At 39.0% G+C, this 22,790-nt stretch overlaps 1 protein-coding gene across 2 annotated transcripts in view; it reads right to left on the bottom strand.

The window, feature by feature from the left end:
• The window catches only part of LOC104823225 (extensin-2-like), a 23,534-nt gene extending 1,515 nt beyond the window's left edge, over positions 1-22,019 (bottom strand). The window contains exons 1-2 of one of the 2 annotated variants that reach the window (XM_010554692.1): positions 19,457-22,019; positions 8,554-9,504 (exon numbers count right to left, since the gene is read on the bottom strand). In XM_010554692.1, the coding sequence (XP_010552994.1) occupies positions 8,856-9,504; positions 19,457-21,993 (3,186 nt within the window). In that variant the 5' untranslated portion in view covers positions 21,994-22,019 and the 3' untranslated portion in view covers positions 8,554-8,855. Of the gene's footprint in view, positions 1-8,553; positions 9,505-19,456 lie in introns of those variants that run through there. The other variant, XM_010554701.1, reaches the window with a different exon arrangement.
• Positions 22,020-22,790: the final 771 nt, after the last annotated feature.

The following is a 22,790-nucleotide window of genomic DNA, read 5'->3' as shown; positions in this document are numbered from 1 at the left end:
TAGTATGGCGGTGGTGGAGACTTGTACTCAACCTTGGGTGAAGGTGAGTAGTATGATGGTGGCGGAGGAGATTTGTAGACGTATGGCAGTGGTGGAGACTTGTACTCTACCTTTGGAGAAGGTGAGTAATAAGGTGGTGGTGGTGGTGGAGAACTGTAAACGTATGGAGGTGGAGGAGACTTATACTCAACCTTTGGCGATGGTGAGTAGTACGGCGGGGGGGGGGGGGATTTATAGACATATGGCGGGTGGAGGAGACTTATACTCAACCTTTGGCGATGGTGAGTAGTACGGCGGTGGTGGAGGAGATTTATAGACATATGGCGATGGTGGAGACTTGTACTCAACCTTGGGTGAAGGTGAGTAGTAAGGCGGTGGTGGTGGAGAACTGTAAACGTACGGGGGTGGAGGAGACTTATACTCAACCTTTGGCGAAGGTGAGTAGTACGGCGGTGGTGGTGGAGAACTGTAAATGTACGGGGGTGGTGGAGATTTGTACTCAACCTTGGGTGAAGGGGAGTAGTATGATGGTGGCGGAGGAGATTTGTAGACGTATGGAGGTGGTGGAGACTTGTACTCTACCTTTGGAGAAGGTGAGTAATAAGGTGGTGGTGGAGAACTGTAAACGTATGGGGGTGGAGGAGACTTGTACTCAATCTTTGGCGAAGGTGAGTAGTACGGTGGTGGTGGAGAACTGTAAACGTACGGGGGTGGAGGTGACTTATACTCAACCTTTGGCGATGGCGAGTAGTAGGGCGGTGGTGGAGGAGATTTATAGACATATGGCGGTGGTGGAGACTTGTACTCAACCTTGGGTGAAGGTGAGTAGTAAGGCGGTGGTGGTGGAGAACTGTAAACATATGGTGGCGGAGGAGACTTATACTGATGGGGAGTAGCTAGTAAGGTGGTCGTGGAGAACGACAAACATGACTTGTACCCAAAACCTTGGGTGAAAGTGAATAGTAAGGTGGAGGCGAAGATATTGAAAAGATAACACACCATTAACTTAATAAAACCAACCTTCTCATAGCATCAATAATCGTGAAATATATGAAACTCGTGAATATGACGATTACATAGTTATTCAAGACATCAAATTGAAGAATACCAAAGGCGAATAGCAACAAAGCATATAGACTTTAGACATAAAAAATTTAAAAGGTAATCATACAAAGTCTGAAGCAAACAGATAATTCGACCAATGCAATTTATAGTTCATAAAAATTAAGAGGAATTTTGAAGAATAGTACTTAGATATTGAGTGGAATCCAAGCGATCATATGTTCACTGAATTCAATGGACTTTAGTAGTATGAAGGCGTAGGAGATTTATATTCAGTCTTTGGAGAAGGAGAGTAATATGGTGGTGGAGGTGGAGATGTGTTGACGTATGAGGGTGGAGGAGACTTGTACTCGGCCTTAGGGACTGGTGAATAGTACGGTGGAGGTGGTGGAGAAGTGTATACATATGGTGGAGGGGGAGATTTGTACTCAACCTTTGGAGATGGTGAGTAATATGGCGGTGGAGGTGGAGATGTGTAGACGTATGGGGGTGGAGGAGACTTATACTCAGCCTTTGGGCTGGCGAATAGTACAGTAAAGGTGGTGGAAAAGTGTACACATATGGTGGAGGAGGAAACTTGTGATCTGTCTTTGGAGAAGGAGAGAAATATGGTGGTGGAGGTGGCGATGTATATACATATTGGGTGGAGGAGACTTGTACACTGGCTTGGGAGAAGGATAATATTTTAGTAGTGGAGGAGGATATTTGTATACATACGATGGTGGAGGATTATATACAAGTTTTGGGGATGGAGAGTAACATGGTGGGGGTGAGGGATACGCGCAAACGTGTGGGTATAATGGTGACTTATACTAGACTTTTGGAGATGGAGAATTATATGGCGGTGGAGGGGGAGAACTTTTTTATAAAGGAGTAATCACATAAAAATACCCGAACTTTTACAAAAATTCCAAATAAATACCCGAATTATAAAATTGTCATATAAATACCTGAACTTTTCAAAACTCCCACATAAATACCCAGACTTTTAAATTTTTTCCAAATCAAACAAACGCAACTGATGACTCAGCAAAAAACTGCTGACTCAGCAAAAAAAACTGCTGACTCAGCAAAAAACTGCTGACTCATCATTCAAAAATTTTATTAAATATCCAAATATTCATCTACATGTATTTAAATTAATATATGCATATAAATTCACATATATATACATATATATATATTAAAAACAAAATTATTTATAATTAATAAAACACATATACACATAACTACAATATATATATACATATATATATATCATTACTAATGCATATATATTAGATTAAAAATAATTATAATTAAATATATATATATTATGTAAATATATTAGTATTTTAAAATAATAATAATGCATTATTATTTTTAATAACTAAATTTATTTTTAGTATATATATATTACTAATGCATATATATTATTACTAATGCATATATATTAAAATAAAAATAACTATAATTATATATACATAATAATGCATTATTATTATTTTAAAATACTTATTAAAAATAATAATGCATTATTATTATTTTTATTTTTAGTAATATATATACATAATATATATATATTTAATTATAATTATTTTTATGCATTATTATTATTTTTAATAATAAATTTAATTATAATTATTTTTATAGAAAACTGAATTGGTTTAATTTTTGGAAAAATATTTTGTCGATACATAATCAAAATTTGATATGTAGGTTAAGTGGATCATTTAAAGTTTGACTTTGTATTTTTTTATTTTTTTTTACAAATGGATGGATTGGAATACTTCAAACCCTCACCCTATGTATTCGCTGGCAACTTATGATGTCTGGTTATTCTATATGATAATTGAATTGTGAATTAATTTTCTTAACAGACAACATTATTGGAATGCAACAACTGAATGCCCGTAGAATGTCTAAATCGTTCTGCGTTTTCATTTGATATAACATAACAGAAATTTTTTCATAAATTTTTATAAAATCTGTTATAAAATATCATTAAAATCTGGTTCATCATTAGAATCACAATAGTTTGAACATTTCACACACATACGTATAGTTCATTGTTCAACGATGTTATTCATGTTCATATGTGTGAAAAATAAACCCTGAGTTGAAAAATATCGGCCAATTCCTAGTCAGCTCTGGACCAGTTCTTGGTCAGTTCTGCTTGGTCCATCGACATCCGAGAGAAGAGGCTAACTTAGTTAATTTCACTTAGTCCGGCGGACCAAAATTCGGTCAGCTCCCTATAGAAATTTGCAGAATGATATATTTTATTAATAATCAAAATAACATATAAATAAATGAGAGTCTTATATTAAATAAGTAAATTAAAATATAATAAAAAATATTTCTAAATATATATTTTTCGGATTTAATAAGATCTTCGTTATACGATATATCTAGTAATATTTTTCAAGATCCGATATATCTCAACATACCCCTTCAAGTTGGAGCGTGGAGATCATGAAACGTCAAACTTGCATAAAAGATAATCAAATGCATGTCGCTTGAACCACATCACATTGGAACTTATGTCAATAGAAGATATAACTGAAAAAACATCAAACGAATGACTGCGCTGCAAATTTGACAACACACAATTAAAAATCGTTCGATGATAATAAAAAAAGACGACAATCGCGGTTCCAAAAAGGAGTCTCGAGAATAACTCTGATTCATCCGAGATTGAAAGACAACTACGCGAAAGCGTCTTGTGACAGTAAAGTTTTGCAAGAGTAAGATGATTTGCAGTTATGCGAATAATCTTTTGAAACATGTGGGATTATGAGAGAAAATTAAAAAAAAATGATTCTCTTATTCTTAATATAAAAAACTTAAACGATATTACTATGGATTCGGTATATCATCTTCATCTTCATCTTCACTCTTATTGTCAACCATCATTGTCTATGCAGAAAGAAAAAAAGCTAGAAAAAGAATCGAAGCTTTCATATCATATAGAAATTTGTGGAATGATATATTTTATTAATAATCAAAATAACATATAAATAGATAAGAGTTTTATATTAAATAAGTAAATTAAATATAATAATAAATATTTCTAAATATATATTTTTCGCATTTGATAAAATCTCCATTATACGATATATCTCGTAATATTTTCAAAATCCAGTATATCTCAACACCCCTGACCAGGGTCATCTTCTTCCTCATTTTCCGAATTTTTCTTCACCATTGTTCTGCAACGTCTGGTTCGACGGACTAAACCCCGGTCAGCCTTGGACCAGACTTCGAACTTTTCACAAATCACACAAACACGAACTAAATCCGATTGGGTAACACACCAAAATAGTCACAAGCTATCATGGAACATGAATCAAGTATCAAATTAGCACGAATCATTCAAAACCCCAAAATCAAAGAGATTAAGATTTTTTTATTTAAACTCCTTTCACTCACCTGAGGTTTTCCCGTTGTTTTCTAACCCATTCTGACATTTCCTCTATGTTCCTCGTCAGTTTGTGGCTCCTCTGGTGGCTCCAGTTTGCTCCCCATGGCTGGGCTCGAGGGAGAGATGGTTGTTCTCCATCAAGAGAGACAAAGAACGAAAGGGAGAGAAAGAACACGTGAGAGTGAGAGAATAGAGAGATCTGAGATTTGAACCAAAGGAAGAGGGAAAAGAAGTGTGAAAGAGAAGGTTGACAAGCACAAGGTGGCAGCGAGGTGAAAGTCTCGGTGAAAACAAAGCAGGAGGTGGCGAGTTCCGGTGAAACAAAATTCACCATGAGTTGACCCAGCGGAGCCCGATCCGACAGACGAGATTTGGTCTGCTCCGGACCAAGTTCTTCACTCAGTCTGCCCTCGATTTCCTCAGTCTGTCAGTGCTTTGATTGTTGGTGTTCTAGTCTGGCGAACCAAATGTTGGTCAGCCCCGGACCAGACATCTTTTCCTTCTTCTCTAGGTTTGCTCTGCCTGCTTCGGTTCGCCAGTTTGATCGCTTGCTCGGTTCGGTGGACCTATAATTGTTCAACTCCGGACCAAGTCAATTTTTCTTCCTCGGGCACATTTTTGTCTGCATTACTTCACGAATTGCTCGGTTTCCCGCTTCTTACTTGTTCCCGATCCTATTAATGGAATTTAAGGGATTATACGTTGGATCTGCTAATTTCCATTAATCAAACGTAATTAGTTCTAGTTTACGCTTATTTATTCATATTAACGAAATCCGGGATGTTACAATATTCATTAGTTAAAACAATGACTTAATTTATAGATTTGTTAAACGTTGTGATAGACTGTACACTATGACATCCTGGGTACCGATGAGGGGGGAGTGATGGCCGGTGCAAAAGAGCAGAGACAAGGTGCAGCTCCTGGCAGGCTTCTATGTAGAAGGGGTTCGAGAATGAATCGAATGCACAAAGTGAGAGGGATCTGATGGCTATGTAGGTATGGGACTACCCAGTCAATAATAACTTAAAAGATTTGATTGAACAACTCATACAAACAAGATAAATCTACTTCTTCGATTGTCTACCTCGAGAGAACTCCAAGTAAGTGCGTTTGCTCTGGAGTAGTCTCACGATGGGTGACCTCCTAGGTAGTACTTCCCATGATGTATGCGAGTGAGAAAAAAAATACACTAAAAGGTTTTCGTGTTGGTCTGTGGGGAAAGTTTCAACTTCTGTAAAGGTCACGAGGCCTTACGTATGTGAACCTTTCAAATGTTAGAACTTCCTCACAATTCAACAAAACGTATGTGTAGACCACATGATAATCTTTGTCAGATAAATAGGCATCACTTGGTTTACCCCACATCGTTTTTTTCTGTACAATATTTGTAGTATGTCTTCATGCATCGAGTAATTCGGTCCATCATCGCAATGAAATGGTCTGTTTGGCACTCTACTCTTTGTCATCACATGATCTTCGAAATAATATGACGTGAAAAATGAAATTTCCTCATTAATATATTGTTCTGCAATTGATCCTTCAACAAATGCCTTTTGTTTCATTTTTTGCTTCAAGTGGTACATGAACCACTCGAATGAGTACATCCATCTAAAACAAATACGTACAAAATCCATAAATATAATGTAAAACTATTTATACTCTTAGAATTGACCATAACATACCTAAATTGAATCGGTCTACCAAATTCTGCTTCTCGTGGTAGATCAATTAGTAGATGTATTATCACATTAAGAAAAGATGGTGGAAATATTTTCTCTAGATTTTCCAATGTTACAATCATCACCTCAACGTCTTCAATTTTCAGCGTCCGACTATAAATCTCGCAGAAAAAAAATGTTTATCCCAACAAAAAAAACATATCAATTGTTGTAAAATACTTTGTTCAAATTGATAATTAAAGACTTATGAAAAATAAGGGGAATACCGCAAAAAATATACAAACTTTTTAAATTTGTCTAATAAATACACGAATTTCCAATTTTGTATAAAAATGCATAAGTTTGCGTAGACCCATAAAAACACTAAACTCAATAGGTTTTTTCAGTAGTTGTATGCGAAATTTTTTAAAAAACTTAGAAATTTTGTTCATTCTTTTGTTTGGCACGTGATTCGATAGCGCGAACACAAGACTATTGAATGTAAACTAAAATAGAAAAATCGCATATAGATACCTGGACTTTTACAAAAATTTTACATAAATACTTGAACTATAAAACTCTTATATAAATACCTGAAGTTGTCACAATTTTATATATACCCAAACTTTTTAAAATCTCTAAAATGATACGAAAATTCATTAATGAAGTTTAATTTCTAACGGAATTTGTCAAAAATTAATGACTTAATATTTTGACACGTTAAACGTCGCTAACGAATATTGTTTTATTTGGGAGATTTTCAAAAGACTGGGTATTCTTGTGAAAGCTTTGAAAAGTTTAGGTATTTATATGAGAGTTTATAGTTCAGGTATTTATATGAGAGTTTTATATACATGTTGTGAACGTATTTGCAAATGTAATAGGAAGCAATCGTTGCATGAAGACATGACAACCATGGCTCTTCATATCTGTCAACTTATTTCCTATGATGTCAACACATCGTGAAAGATTAGAAGAGTTTCCATCAGGAAATTTCACATATGTAATGCCCCAGGCTGGTACCGAATATTGAAACTGCCCTCACACACTACACGAGACTTTTGAATGTGTTTTGTTCTCACTCACATACATATCGAAAAACACTTTCCATTAGGTCACTCATCTTTAGATTGCTCCAAAGTGAGCACGTTTAACTTTGAAGTTCTCTCGGGATAGGCAATCGAAAAGGTGGGTGCACCTTATTGGTATGAGTAGATCAATCGATCTTTTAAGTTATCTCTAACTGTGCAAATTCATACCTACACAACCCTTGTATCTCTCTTACTCTCATGCGTTTGATTCATTCTTGTACCCATCTGGCCTAGTGGTTCTCGGGGAGTTACTTCTAGTGTATGCTTATTGTACCGACGATTACTCCCCACCGTCATCCTAACTCGGGATGCCACAACATCTTCCTTCAATCAATTGTAATGAAATACATGGAGCCCACGAATATGATGATTACATAGTTATCTAATATATCAAATTCAAGAATACCAAAGAATAACACCAAAGACAAATAACAACAAAGCATATAGACTCATTACATTCGAAATAGGGAGGTGCAGTGGAGATGTTAGACATATGGGGATGGAGGAGACTTGTACTCGGCCTTAGGGGCTGGCGAATAGTACGGTGGAGGTGGTTGAGAAGTGTACACATATATAGAGGAGGAGACTTTTACTCCGTCTTTGGAGAAGAAGAGTAATATGGTTGTGGAGGTAGCAATGTATATCATATGGGGGTGGAGGAGACTTGTACTTCACCCTAGAGACTGGTGAATAGTAAGGTGGAGGTGGTGGAGAAATGTATACATATGGTGGAGGTGGAGGTTTGTAATTAGTGTTTGGAGAAGGAGAGTGATATGGCGATGGAGGTGGAAATATTAGACGTATGGGTGTGGAGGAGACTTATACTCAGCCTTTGGGCTGGCGAATAGTACAGTAAAGGTGGTGGAAAAGTGTACACATATGGTGGAGGAGGAAACTTGTGCTCTGTCTTTGGAGAAGGAGAGAAATATGGTGGTGGAGGTGGCGATGTATATACATATTGGGTGGAGACTTGTACACTGGCTTGGGAGAAGGATAATATTTTAGTAGTGGAGGAGGATATTTGTATACATACGATGGTGGAGGATTATATACAAGTTTTGGGGATGGAGAGTAACATGGTGGGGGTGAGGGATACGCACAAACGTGTGGGTATGATGGTGACTTATACTGGACTTTTGGAGATGGAGAATTATATGGCGGTGGAGGGGGAGAACTGTAAACGTAATGGGCAGGTGGAGACTTGTAATAAACCTTTGGAGATGGGGAGTAGCTAGTAAGGTGGTCATGGAGAACGGCAAACATGACTTGTACCCAAAACCTTCGGTGAAAGTGAATAGTAAGGTGGAGGCGAAGATATTGAAAAGATAACACACCATTAACTTAATAAAACCAACCTTCTCATAGCATCAATAATCGTGAAATATATGAAACTCGTGAATATGACGATTACATAGTTATTCAAGACATCAAATTGAAGAATACCAAAGGCGAATAGCAACAAAGCATATAGACTTTAGACATAAAAAATTTAAAAGGTAATCATACAAAGTCTGAAGCAAACTGATAATTCGACCAATGCAATTTATAATTCATAAAAATTAAGAGGAATTTTGAAGAATAGTACTTAGATATTGAGTGGAATCCAAGCGATCATATGTTCACTGAATTCAATGGACTTTAGTAGTATGAAGGCGTAGGAGATTTATATTCAGTCTTTGGAGAAGGAGAGTAATATGGTGGTGGAGGTGGAGATGTGTTGACGTATGAGGGTGGAGGAGTCTTGTACTCGGCCTTAGGGACTGGTGAATAGTACGGTGGAGGTGGTGGCGAAGTGTATACATATGGTGGAGGGGGAGATTTGTACTCAACCTTTGGAGATGGTGAGTAATATGGCGGTGGAGGTGGAGATGTGTAGACGTATGGGGGTGGAGGAGACTTATACTCCACCTTTGGGGCTGGCGAGTAGTATGATGGAGGTGGTGGAGAAGTGTATACATATGGTGGAGGTGGAGATTTGTACTCAATCTTTGGAGAGGGGGAGTAATATGGTGGTGGAGGTGGAGATGTGTACACGTATGTGGGTGGAGGGGACTTGTACTCAACCTTTGGGGCTGGCGAATAGTATGGTGGAGGTGGTGGAGAAGTATATACATATGGTGGAGGTGGAGATTTGTACTCAGTCTTTGGAGAAGGAGTATAATATGGTGGAGGAGGTGGAGAAGTGTAGACATATGGGGGTGGAGGAGACTTGTACTCGACCTTTGGGGCTGGCGAATAGTACGGTGGAGGTGGTGGAGAAGTGTATACATATGGTGGAGGGGGAGATTTGTACTCAACCTTTGGAGATGGTGAGTAATATGGTGGTGGAGGTGGAGAGCTATACTTATATGGATGAGGATGAGATTTATACACTGGCTTGGGAGAAGGAGAATAGTACGATGGTGGAGGAGGAGATTTGTATACATATGATGGTGGAGACTTATATACAATTTTTGGGGATGGAGAGTAACATGGTGGAGGTGGGGGACAAACACAAACGTGTGGGTATGATGGTGACTTATAGTAAACTTTTGGGGATGGAGAATAATATGATGGTGGAGGGGGAGAACTGTAAACGTAATGGGAAGGTGGAGACTTGTAATAAACCTTTGGAGAAGGTGAGTAGTATGGCGGTGGTGAAGACTTGTACTCAACCTTGGGTGAAGGTGAGTAGTATGATGGTGGCAGAGGAGATTTGTAGATGTATGGCAGTGGTGGAGACTTGTACTCTACCTTTGGAGAAGGTGAGTAATAAGGTGGTGGTGGTGGTGGAGAACTGTAAACGTATGGAGGTGGAGGAGACTTATACTCAACCTTTGGCGATGGTGAGTAGTACGGCGGTGGTGGAGGAGATTTATAGACATATGGCGATGGTGAAGACTTGTACTCAACCTTGGGTGAAGGTGAGTAGTATGATGGTGGCGGAGGAGATTTGTAGATGTATGGCAGTGGTGGAGACTTGTACTCTACCTTTGGAGAAGGTGAGTAATAAGGTGGTGGTGGTGGTGGAGAACTGTAAACGTATGGAGGTGGAGGAGACTTATACTCAACCTTTGGCGATGGTGAGTAGTACGGCGGTGGTGGGGGGGGGTTGTAGCCGTACGGCGGTGGTGGAGGAGATTTATAGACATATGGCGATGGTGGAGACTTGTACTCAACCTTGGGTGAAGGTGAGTAGTAAGGCGGTGGTGGTGGAGAACTGTAAACGTACGGGGGTGGAGGTGACTTATACTCAACCTTTGGCGATGGCGAGTAGTAGGGCGGTGGTGGAGGAGATTTATAGACATATGGCGGTGGTGGAGACTTGTACTCAACCTTGGGTGAAGGTGAGTAGTATGATGGTGGCAGAGGAGATTTGTAGATGTATGGCGGTGGTGGAGACTTGTACTCTACCTTTGGAGAAGGTGAGTAATAAGGTGGTGGTGGAGAACTGTAAACGTATGGGGGTGGAGGAGACTTGTACTCAATCTTTGGCGAAGGTGAGTAGTACGGCGGTGGTGGAGGAGATTTATAGACATATGGCGATGGTGGAGACTTGTACTCAACCTTGGGTGAAGGTGAGTAGTAAGGCGGTGGTGGTGGAGAACTGTAAACGTACGGGGGTGGAGGAGACTTATACTCAACCTTTGGCGAAGGTGAGTAGTACGGCGGTGGTGGTGGAGAACTGTAAATGTACGGGGGTGGTGGAGATTTGTACTCAACCTTGGGTGAAGGGGAGTAGTATGATGGTGGCGGAGGAGATTTGTAGACGTATGGAGGTGGTGGAGACTTGTACTCTACCTTTGGAGAAGGTGAGTAATAAGGTGGTGGTGGAGAACTGTAAACGTATGGGGGTGGAGGAGACTTGTACTCAATCTTTGGCGAAGGTGAGTAGTACGGTGGTGGTGGAGGAGATTTGTAGACATATGGCGGTGGGGGGGGCTTTTTTCGGGGGTGGTGGAGATTTGTACTCAACCTTGGGTGAAGGGGAGTAGTATGATGGTGGCGGAGGAGATTTGTAGACGTATGGAGGTGGTGGAGACTTGTACTCTATCTTTGGAGAAGGTGAGTAATAAGGTGGTGGTGGAGAACTGTAAACGTATGGGGGTGGAGGAGACTTGTACTCAATCTTTGGCGAAGGTGAGTAGTACGGTGGTGGGGGAGGAGGAGAATAATATGGTGGTGGAGGGGGAGAACTGTAAACGTAATGGGAAGGTGGAGACTTGTAATAAACCTTTGGAGAAGGTGAGTAGTATGGCGGTGGTGGAGACTTGTACTCAACCTTGGGTGAAGGTGAGTAGTATGATGGTGGCGGAGGAGATTTGTAGATGTATGGCAGTGGTGGAGACTTGTACTCTACCTTTGGAGAAGGTGAGTAATAAGGTGGTGGTGGTGGTGGAGAACTGTAAACGTATGGAGGTGGAGGAGACTTATACTCAACCTTTGGCGATGGTGAGTAGTACGGCGGTGGTGGAGGAGATTTATAGACATATGGCGATGGTGGAGACTTGTACTCAGCCTTGGGTGAAGGTGAGTAGTAAGGCGGTGGTGGTGGAGAACTGTAAACGTACGCTTCATAGACAATGATGGTTGGCAATAAGAGTGAAGATGAAGATGAAGATGATATACCGAATCCATAGTAATATCGTTTAAGTTTTTTATATTAAGAATAAGAGAATTATTTTTTTTAATTTGCTCTCATAATCCCACATGTTTCAAAAGATTATTCGCATAACTGCAAATCATCTTACTCTTGCAAAACTTTACTGTCACAAGACGCTTTCGCGTAGTTGCCTTTCAATCTCGGATGAATCATAGTTATTCTCGAGACTCCTTTTTGGCACCGCGATTGTCTTCTTTTTTTTATTAATCGAACGATTTTTAATTGTGTGTTGTCAAATTTGCAGCGCAGTCATTGGTTTGATGGTTTTTCAGTTATATCTTCTATTGACATAAGTTCCAATGTGATGTGGTTCAAGCGACATGCATTTGATTATCTTTTCTGCAAGTTTGACGTTTTATGATCTCCACGCTCCAACTTGAAGGGGTATGTTGAGATATATCGGATCTTGAAAAATATTACTAGATATATCGTATAACGAAGATCTTATCAAATCCGAAAAATATATATTTAGAAATATTTTTTTTGTTTATATTTTAATTTACTTATTTAATATAAGACTCTCATTTATTTATATGTTATTTTGATTATTAATAAAATATATCATTCCGCAAATTTCTATAGGGAGCTGACCGAATTTTGGTCCGCCGGACTAAGTGAAATTAACTAAGTTAGCCTCTTCTCTCGGATGTCGATGGACCAAGCAGAGCTGACCAAGAACTGGTCCAGAGCTGACTAGGAATTGGCCGATATTTTTCAACACAGGGTTTATTTTTCACACATATGAACATGAATAACATCGTTGAACAATGAACTATACGTATGTGTGTGAAATGTTCAAACTATTGTGATTCTAATGATGAACCAGATTTTAATGATATTTTATAACAAATTTTATAAAAATTTATGAAAAAATTTCTGTTATGTTAAAAACGCAGAACGATTTAGACATTCTACGGCCATTCAGTTGTTGCATTCCAATAATGTTGTCTGTTAAGAAAATTAATTCACTATTCAATTATCATAAACGAATGACCAGACATCATAAGTTGCCAGCGAATACATAGGGTGAGGGTTTGAAGTATTCCAATCCATCCATTTGTAAAAGGGGTAATCGCATAAAAATACCCAAACTTTTACAAAAATCCTAAATAAGTACCCGAACTATAAAATTGTCATATAAAAGCAGTTTTTTGCTGAGTCAACAGTTTTTTTTGCTGAGTCATCAGTTTTTTGCTGAGTCAGCAGTTGCGTTTGTTTGATTTGGAAAAAATTTAAAAGTTTGGGTATTTATGTGGGAGTTTTGAAAAGTTTAGGTATTTATATGACAATTTTATAGTTCGGGTACTTATTTAGGATTTTTGTAAAAGTTTGGGTATTTTTATGCGATTACCCCTTTTACAAATGGATGGATTGGAATACTTCAAACCCTCACCCTATGTATTCGCTGGCAACTTATGATGTCTGGTCATTCGTTTATGATAATTGAATAGTGAATTAATTTTCTTAACAGACAACATTATTGGAATGCAACAACTGAATGGCCGTAGAATGTCTAAATCGTTCTGCGTTTTTAACATAACAGAAATTTTTTCATAAATTTTTATAAAATTTGTTATAAAATATCATTAAAATCTGGTTCATCATTAGAATCACAATAGTTTGAACATTTCACACACATACGTATAGTTCATTGTTCAACGATGTTATTCATGTTCATATGTGTGAAAAATAAACCCTGTGTTGAAAAATATCGGCCAATTCCTAGTCAGCTCTGGACCAGTTCTTGGTCAGCTCTGCTTGGTCCATCGACATCCGAGAGAAGAGGCTAACTTAGTTAATTTCACTTAGTCCGGCGGACCAAAATTCGGTCAGCTCCCTATAGAAATTTGCGGAATGATATATTTTATTAATAATCAAAATAACATATAAATAAATGAGAGTCTTATATTAAATAAGTAAATTAAAATATAAACAAAAAAAATATTTCTAAATATATATTTTTCGGATTTGATAAGATCTTCGTTATACGATATATCTAGTAATATTTTTCAAGATCCGATATATCTCAACATACCCCTTCAAGTTGGAGCGTGGAGATCATAAAACGTCAAACTTGCAGAAAAGATAATCAAATGCATGTCGCTTGAACCACATCACATTGGAACTTATGTCAATAGAAGATATAACTGAAAAACCATCAAACCAATGACTGCGCTGCAAATTTGACAACACACAATTAAAAATCGTTCGATTAATAAAAAAAAGAAGACAATCGCGGTGCCAAAAAGGAGTCTCGAGAATAACTATGATTCATCCGAGATTGAAAGGCAACTACGCGAAAGCGTCTTGTGACAGTAAAGTTTTGCAAGAGTAAGATGATTTGCAGTTATGCGAATAATCTTTTGAAACATGTGGGATTATGAGAGCAAATTAAAAAAAATAATTCTCTTATTCTTAATATAAAAAACTTAAACGATATTACTATGGATTCGGTATATCATCTTCATCTTCATCTTCACTCTTATTGCCAACCATCATTGTCTATGAAGAAAGAAAAAAAGCTAGAAAAAGAATCGAAGCTTTCATATCATATAGAAATTTGTGGAATGATATATTTTATTAATAATCAAAATAACATATAAATAGATAAGAGTTTTATATTAAATAAGTAAATTAAATATAATAATAAATATTTCTAAATATATATTTTTCGCATTTGATAAAATCTCCATTATACGATATATCTCGTAATATTTTCAAAATCCAGTATATCTCAACACCCCTGACCAGGGTCATCTTCTTCCTCATTTTCCGAATTTTTCTTCACCATTGTTCTGCAACGTCTGGTTCGACGGACTAAACCCCGGTCAGCCTTGGACCAGACTTCGAACTTTTCACAAATCACACAAACACGAACTAAATCCGATTGGGTGACACACCAAAATAGTCACAAGCTATCATGGAACATGAATCAAGTATCAAATTAGCACGAATCATTCAAAAACTCAAAATCAAAGAGATTAAGATTTTTTTATTTAAACTCCTTTCACTCACCTGAGGTTTTCTCGTCGTTTTCTAACCCATTCTGACATTTCCTCTATGTTCCTCGTCAGTTTGTGGCTCCTCTGGTGGCTCCAGTTTGCTCCCCATGGCTGGGCTCGAGGGAGAGATGGTTGTTCTCCATCAAGAGAGACAAAGAACGAAAGGGAGAGAAAGAACACGTGAGAGTGAGAGAATAGAGAGATCTGAGATTTGAACCAAAGGAAGAGGGAAAAGAAGTGTGAAAGAGAAGGTTGACAAGCACAAGGTGGCAGCGAGGTGAAAGCCTCGGTGAAAACAAAGCAGGAGGTGGCGAGTTCCGGTGAAACAAAATTCACCATGAGTTGACCCAGCGGAGCCCGATCCGACAGACCGAGATTCGGTCTGCTCCGGACCAAGATCTTCACTCAGTCTGCCCTCGATTTCCTCAGTCTGTCAGCGCTTTGATTGTTGGTGTTCTAGTATGGCGAACCAAATGTTGGTCAGCCCCGGACTAGACATCTTTTCCTTCTTCTCTAGGTTTGCTCTGCCTGTTTCGGTTCGCCAGTTTGATCACTTGCTCGGTTCGGTGGACCTATAATTGTTCAACTCCGGACCAAGGCAATTTTTCTTCCTCGGACACGTTTTTGTCTGCATTACTTCACGAATTGCTCGGTTTCCCCGCTTCTTACTTGTTCCCGATCCTATTAATGGAATTTAAGGGATTATACGTTGGATCTGCTAATTTCCATTAATCAAACGTAATTAGTTCTAGTTTACGCTTATTTATTCATATTAACGAAATCCGGGATGTTACAATATTCATTAGTTAAAACAATGACTTAATTTATAGATTTGTTAAACGTTGTGATAGACTGTACACTATGACATCCTGGGTACCGATGAGGGGGGAGTGATGGCCGGTGCAAAAGAGCAGAGACAAGGTGCAGCTCCTGGCAGGCTTCTAGGTAGAAGGGGTTCGAGAATGAATCGAATGCACAAAGTGAGAGGGATCTGATGGCTATATAGGTATGGGACTATCCAGTCAATAATAACTTTAAAGATTTGATTGAACAACTCATACAAACAAGATAAATCTACTTTTTCGATTGTCTACCTCGAGAGAACTCCAAGTAAGTGCGTTTGCTCTGGAGTAGTCTCACGATGGGTGACCTCCTAGGTAGTACTTCCCATGATGTATGCGAGTGAGAAAAAAAATACACTAAAAGGTTTTCGTGTTGGTCTGTGGGGAAAGTTTCAACGTCTGTAAAGGTCACGAGGCGTTACGTATGCGAACCTTTCAAATGTTAGAACTTCCTCACAATTCAACAAAACGTATGTGTAGACCACATGATAATCTTTGTCAGATAAATAGGCATCACTTGGTTTACCCCACATCGTTTTTTTCTGTACAATATTTGTAGTATGTCTTCATGCATCGAGTAATTCGGTCCATCATCGCAATGAAATGGTCTGTTTGGCACTCTACTCTTTGTCATCACATGATCTTCGAAATAATATGACGTGAAAAATGAAATTTCCTCATTAATATATTGTTCTGCAATTGATCCTTCAACAAACGCCTTTTGTTTCATTTTTTGCTTCAAGTGGTACATGAACCACTCGAATGAGTACATCCATCTAAAACAAATACGTACAAAATCCATAAATATAATGTAAAACTATTTATACTCTTAGAATTGACCATAACATACCTAAATTGAATCGGTCTACCAAATTCTGCTTCTCGTGGTAGATCAATTAGTAGATGTATTATCACATTAAGAAAAGATGGTGGAAATATTTTCTCTAGATTTTCCAATGTTACAATCATCACCTCAACGTCTTCAATTTTCAGCGTCCGACTATAAATCTCGCAGAAAAAAAATGTTTATCCCAACAAAAAAAACATATCAATTATTGTAAAATACTTTGTTCAAATTGATAATTAAAGACTTATGAAAAATAAGGGGAATACCGCCAAAAAAATACAAACTTTTTAAATTTGTCTAATAAATACACGAATTTCCAATTTTGTATAAAAAAATACATAAGTTTTAAAAAACTTTGCATAGGCCCATAAAAACACTAAACTCAATAGGTTTTTTCAGTAGTTGTATGCGAAATTTTTTAAAAAACTTAGACATTATGTTCATTCTTTTGTTAGGCACGTGATTCGATAGCGCGAACACAAGACCATTGAATGTAAACTAAAATGGAAAAATCGCATATAAATACCTGGACTTTTTCAAAAATTTTACATAAATACTTGAACTATAAAACTCTTATATAAATACCTGAAGTTGTCACAATTTTATATATACCCAAACTTTTTAAATTCTTTAAAATGATACGAAAATTCATTAACGAGGTTTAATCTCTAACGGAATTTGTCAAAAATTAATGACTTAATAATTTGACACGTTAAACGTCGCTAACGAATATTGTTTTATTTGACAGATTTTCAAAAGACTGGGTATTCTTGTGAAAGCTTTGAAAAGTTTAGGTATTTATATGAGAGTTTATAGTTCAGGTATTTATATGAGAGTTTTATATACATGTTGTGAACGTATTTGCAAATGTAATAGGAAGCAATCGTTGCATGAAGACATGACAACCATGGCTCTTCATATCTGTCAACTTATTTCCTATGATGTCAACACATCGTGAAAGATTAGAAGAGCTGCCATCAGGAAATTTCACATCTGTAATGCCCCAGGCTGGTACCGAATATTGAAACTGCCCTCACACACTACACGAGACTTTTGAATGTGTTTTGTTCTCACTCACATACATATCGAAAAACATTTTCCATTAGGTCACTCATCTTTAGATTGCTCCAAAGTGAGCACGTTTAACTTTGAACTTCTCTCGGGATAGGCAATCGAAAAGGTGGGTGCACCTTATTGGTATGAGTACATCAATCGATCTTTTAAGTTATCTCTAATTGTGCAAATTCATACCTACACAACCCTTGTATCTCTCTTACTCTCATGTGTTTGATTCATTCTTGTACCCATCCGGCCTAGTGGTTCTCGGGGAGTTACTTCTAGTGTATGCCAATTGTACCGACGATTACTCCCCACCGTCATCCTAACTCGGGATGCCACAACATCTTCCTTCAATCGATTGTAATGAAATACATGGAGCCCACGAATATGAGATTACATAGTTATTTAATATATCAAATTCAAGAATACCAAAGAATAACACCAAAGACAAATAACAACAAAGCATATAGACTCATTACATTCGAAATAGGGAGGTGCAGTGGAGATGTTAGACGTATGTTTGGATGGAGGAGACTTGTACTCGGTCTTAGGGGCTGGCGAATAGTACGGTGGAGGTGGTTGAGAAGTGTACACATATATAGAGGAGGAGACTTTTACTCAGTCTTTGGAGAAGAAGAGTAATATGGTTGTGGAGGTGGCAATGTATATCATATGGGGGTGGAGGAGACTTGTACTTCACCCTAGAGACTGGTGAATAGTAAGGTGGAGGTGGTGGAGAAGTGTATACATATGGTGGAGGTGGAGGTTTGTAATTAGTCTTTGGAGAAGGAGAGTGATATGGCGATGGAGGTGGAAATATTAGACGTATGGGGGTGGAGGAGACTTATACTCAGCCTTTGGGCTGGCGAATAGTACAGTAAAGGTGGTGGAAAAGTGTACACATATGGTGGAGGAGGAAACTTGTGATCTGTCTTTGGAGAAGGAGAGAAATATGGTGGTGGAGGTGGCGATGTATATACATATTGGGTGGAGGAGACTTGTACACTGGCTTGGGAGAAGGATAATATTTTAGTAGTGGAGGAGGATATTTGTATACATACGATGGTGGAGGATTATATACAAGTTTTGGGGATGGAGAGTAACATGGTGGGGGTGAGGGATACGCGCAAACGTGTGGGTATAATGGTGACTTATACTAGACTTTTGGAGATGGAGAATTATATGGCGGTGGAGGGGGAGAACTGTAAACGTAATGGGAAGGTGGAGACTTGTAATAAACCTTTGGAGATGGGGAGTAGCTAGTAAGGTGGTCGTGGAGAACGACAAACATGACTTGTACCCAAAACCTTGGGTGAAAGTGAATAGTAAGGTGGAGGCGAAGATATTGAAAAGATAACACACCATTAACTTAATAAAACCAACCTTCTCATAGCATCAATAATCGTGAAATATATGAAACTCGTGAATATGACGATTACATAGTTATTCAAGACATCAAATTGAAGAATACCAAAGGCGAATAACAACAAAGCATATAGACTTTAGACATAAAAAATTTAAAAGGTAATCATACAAAGTCTGAAGCAAACAGATAATTCGACCAATGCAATTTATAGTTCATAAAAATTAAGAGGAATTTTGAAGAATAGTACTTAGATATTGAGTGGAATCCAAGCGATCATATGTTCACTGAATTCAATGGACTTTAGTAGTATGAAGGCGTAGGAGATTTATATTCAGTCTTTGGAGAAGGAGAGTAATATGGTGGTGGAGGTGGAGATGTGTTGATGTATGAGGGTGGAGGAGACTTGTACTCGGCCTTAGGGACTGGTGAATAGTACGGTGGAGGTGGTGGAGAAGTGTATACATATGGTGGAGGGGGAGATTTGTACTCAACCTTTGGAGATGGTGAGTAATATGGCGGTGGAGGTGGAGATGTGTAGACGTATGGGGGTGGAGGAGACTTATACTCGACCTTAGGGGCTGGCGAATTGTACGGTGGAGGTGGTGGAGAAGTGTATACATATGGTGGGGGTGGAGATTTGTACTCAGTCTTCGGAGAAGGAGAGTAATATGGCGGTGGAGGTGGAGATGTGTAGACATACGGGGGTGGAGGAGACTTATACTCCACCTTTGGGGCTGGCGAGTAATATGATGGAGGTGGTGGAGAAGTGTATATATATGGTGGAGGTGGAGATTTGTACTCAATCTTTGGAGAGGGGGAGTAATATGGTGGTGGAGGTGGAGATGTGTACACGTATGTGGGTGGAGGGGACTTGTACTCAACCTTTGGGGCTGGCGAATAGTATGGTGGAGGTGGTGGAGAAGTATATACATATGGTGGAGGTGGAGATTTGTACTCAGTCTTTGGAGAAGGAGTATAATATGGTGGAGGAGGTGGAGAAGTGTAGACATATGGGGGTGGAGGAGACTTGTACTCGACCTTTGGGGCTGGCGAATAGTACGGTGGAGGTGGTGGAGAAGTGTATACATATGGTGGAGGGGGAGATTTGTACTCAACCTTTGGAGATGGTGAGTAATATGGTGGTGGAGGTGGAGAGCTATACTTGTATGGATGAGGATGAGATTTATACACTGGCTTGGGAGAAGGAGAATAGTACGATGGTGGAGGAGGAGATTTGTATACATATGATGGTGGAGACTTATATACAATTTTTGGGGATGGAGAGTAACATGGTGGAGGTGGGGGACAAACACAAACATGTGGGTATGATGGTGACTTATAGTAAACTTTTGGGGATGGAGAATAATATGGTGGTGGAGGGGGAGAACTGTAAACGTAATGGGAAGGCGGAGACTTGTAATAAACCTTTGGAGAAGGTGAGTAGTATGGCGGTGGTGGAGACTTGTACTCAACCTTGGGTGAAGGTGAGTAGTATGATGGTGGCAGAGGAGATTTGTAGATGTATGGCAGTGGTGGAGACTTGTACTCTACCTTTGGAGAAGGTGAGTAATAAGGTGGTGGTGGTGGTGGAGAACTGTAAACGTACGGAGGTGGAGGAGACTTATACTCAACCTTTGGCGATGGTGAGTAGTACGGCGGTGGTGGAGGAGATTTATAGACATATGGCGATGGTGGAGACTTGTACTCAACCTTGGGTGAAGGTGAGTAGTAAGGCGGTGGTGGTGGAGAACTGTAAACGTACGAGGGTGGAGGAGACTTATACTCAACCTTTGGCGAAGGTGAGTAGTACGGCGGTGGTGGTGGAGAACTGTAAATGTACGGGGGTGGTGGAGATTTGTACTCAACCTTGGGTGAAGGGGAGTAGTATGATGGTGGCGGAGGAGATTTGTAGACGTATGGAGGTGGTGGAGACTTGTACTCTACCTTTGGAGAAGGTGAGTAATAAGGTGGTGGTGGAGAACTGTAAACGTATGGGGGTGGAGGAGACTTGTACTCAATCTTTGGCGAAGGTGAGTAGTACGGCGGTGGTGGAGGAGATTTGTAGACATATGGCGGTGGTGGAGACTTGTACTCAAGTTTGGTTGAAGGTGAGTAGTAAGGTGGTGGTGGTGGAGAACTGTAAACGTACGGGGGTGGAGGTGACTTATACTCAACCTTTGGCGATGGTGAGTAGTAGGGCGGTGGTGGAGGAGATTTATAGACATATGGCGGTGGTGGAGACTTGTACTCAACCTTGGGTGAAGGTGAGTAGTAAGGCGGTGGTGGTGGAGAACTGTAAACGTATGGTGGCGGAGGAGACTTATACTCGACCTTTGGCGATGGTGAGTAGTACGGCGGTGGTGGAGGAGATTTATAGACATATGGTGGTGGTGGAGACTTGTACTCAACCTTGGGGGAAGGTGAGTAGTAAGGTGGCGGTGGGGGTGAATTGTAAACGTATGGGGGTGGTGGAGATTTGTACTCAACCTTGGGTGAAGGTGAGTAGTATGGTGGTGGTGGGGGAGATTTGTAAACGTATGGGGGTGGTGGAGACTTGTACTCAACCTTGGGTGAAGGTGAATAGTATGTCGGCGGTGGTGGAGAACTGTAGACATATGGCGGTGGTGGAGACTTGTACTCTACCTTTGGAGAAGGTGAGGAGTATGGTGGTGGTGGAGGAGATTTGTAGACATATGGGGGTGGTGGAGACTTATACTCAACTTTGGGTGAAGGGGAGTATGATGGCGGTGGTGGTGGAGAACTGTAAGCGTACGGGGGTGGAGGAGATTTGTACTCTGTCTTAGGAGCAGGTGAATAGTGTGGCGGTGGTGGGGGAGATTTGTAGATGTATGGAGGTGGTGGAGATTCATAACTTTCTTTAGGCGAAGGTGAGTATTCGGGTGGTGGTGGAGAAGAATAAGTGTATGGCTCAGAGGCTGCGATAGTTGCGGCCATGACAGTTATGGCAAGAGCATAAACAAGAAGGGGCGATCTCCCCATCTTAGGGGAAGAACCCATTGTTTTGTTTTTTTTGTGTTTTGTGTTGTGTTGTAGAGAATGGTGTTAGTATTGGCCTTATATATAGCCGTCGTTGAGAACCCAGTTTGTTGGCTGCAACTAATTAGACGTGAGAGCATGTTCGAGAACATTATTGCTAACATGTTAGGGTACGAAGTCGTGGGAGGAATGTGCTCCAAATGTCAACGTGACAATTTGCATTTTGGATATAGTTTATTGATTATATTTTATTACTAAATTAATTAAAATGTGAAATCTAACGTATTTAGATTAGAATATAAAAATTACAAAATTGCATTGTATTAATAAAAAAAATAGACATAGAAAACTGAATTGGTTTAATTTTTGGAAAAATATTTTGTCGATACATAATCAAAATTTGATATGTAGGTTATGTGGATCATTTAAAGTTTGACTTTGTATTTTTTTTTTATTTTTTACAAATGGATGGATTGGAATACTTCAAACCCTCACCCTATGTATTCGCTGGCAACTTATGATGTCTGGTTATTCTATATGATAATTGAATTGTGAATTAATTTTCTTAACAGACAACATTATTGGAATGCAACAACTGAATGCCCGTAGAATGTCTAAATCGTTCTGCGTTTTCATTTGATATAACATAACATAAATTTTTTTCATAAATTTATATAAAATATTTAAAGTTTGGCGCATAAATTTCGGGTTTTATTTTTTCTAAACACCGTGTCAGCGGTAACTCAACGTATCCGTTGCCAAAGTGGTGCTTTTGTTCTTCCTGACTTAATTTAATATTCTGCAATGAATTCTATCGT

The sequence above is a fragment of the Tarenaya hassleriana genome, unplaced genomic scaffold (assembly GCF_000463585.1).
Source record: "Tarenaya hassleriana unplaced genomic scaffold, ASM46358v1 Cleome1, whole genome shotgun sequence".
In the NCBI taxonomy this organism is placed as follows: Eukaryota; Viridiplantae; Streptophyta; class Magnoliopsida; order Brassicales; family Cleomaceae; genus Tarenaya; species Tarenaya hassleriana.
This window is presented reverse-complemented; position numbering and strand designations above follow the sequence as displayed.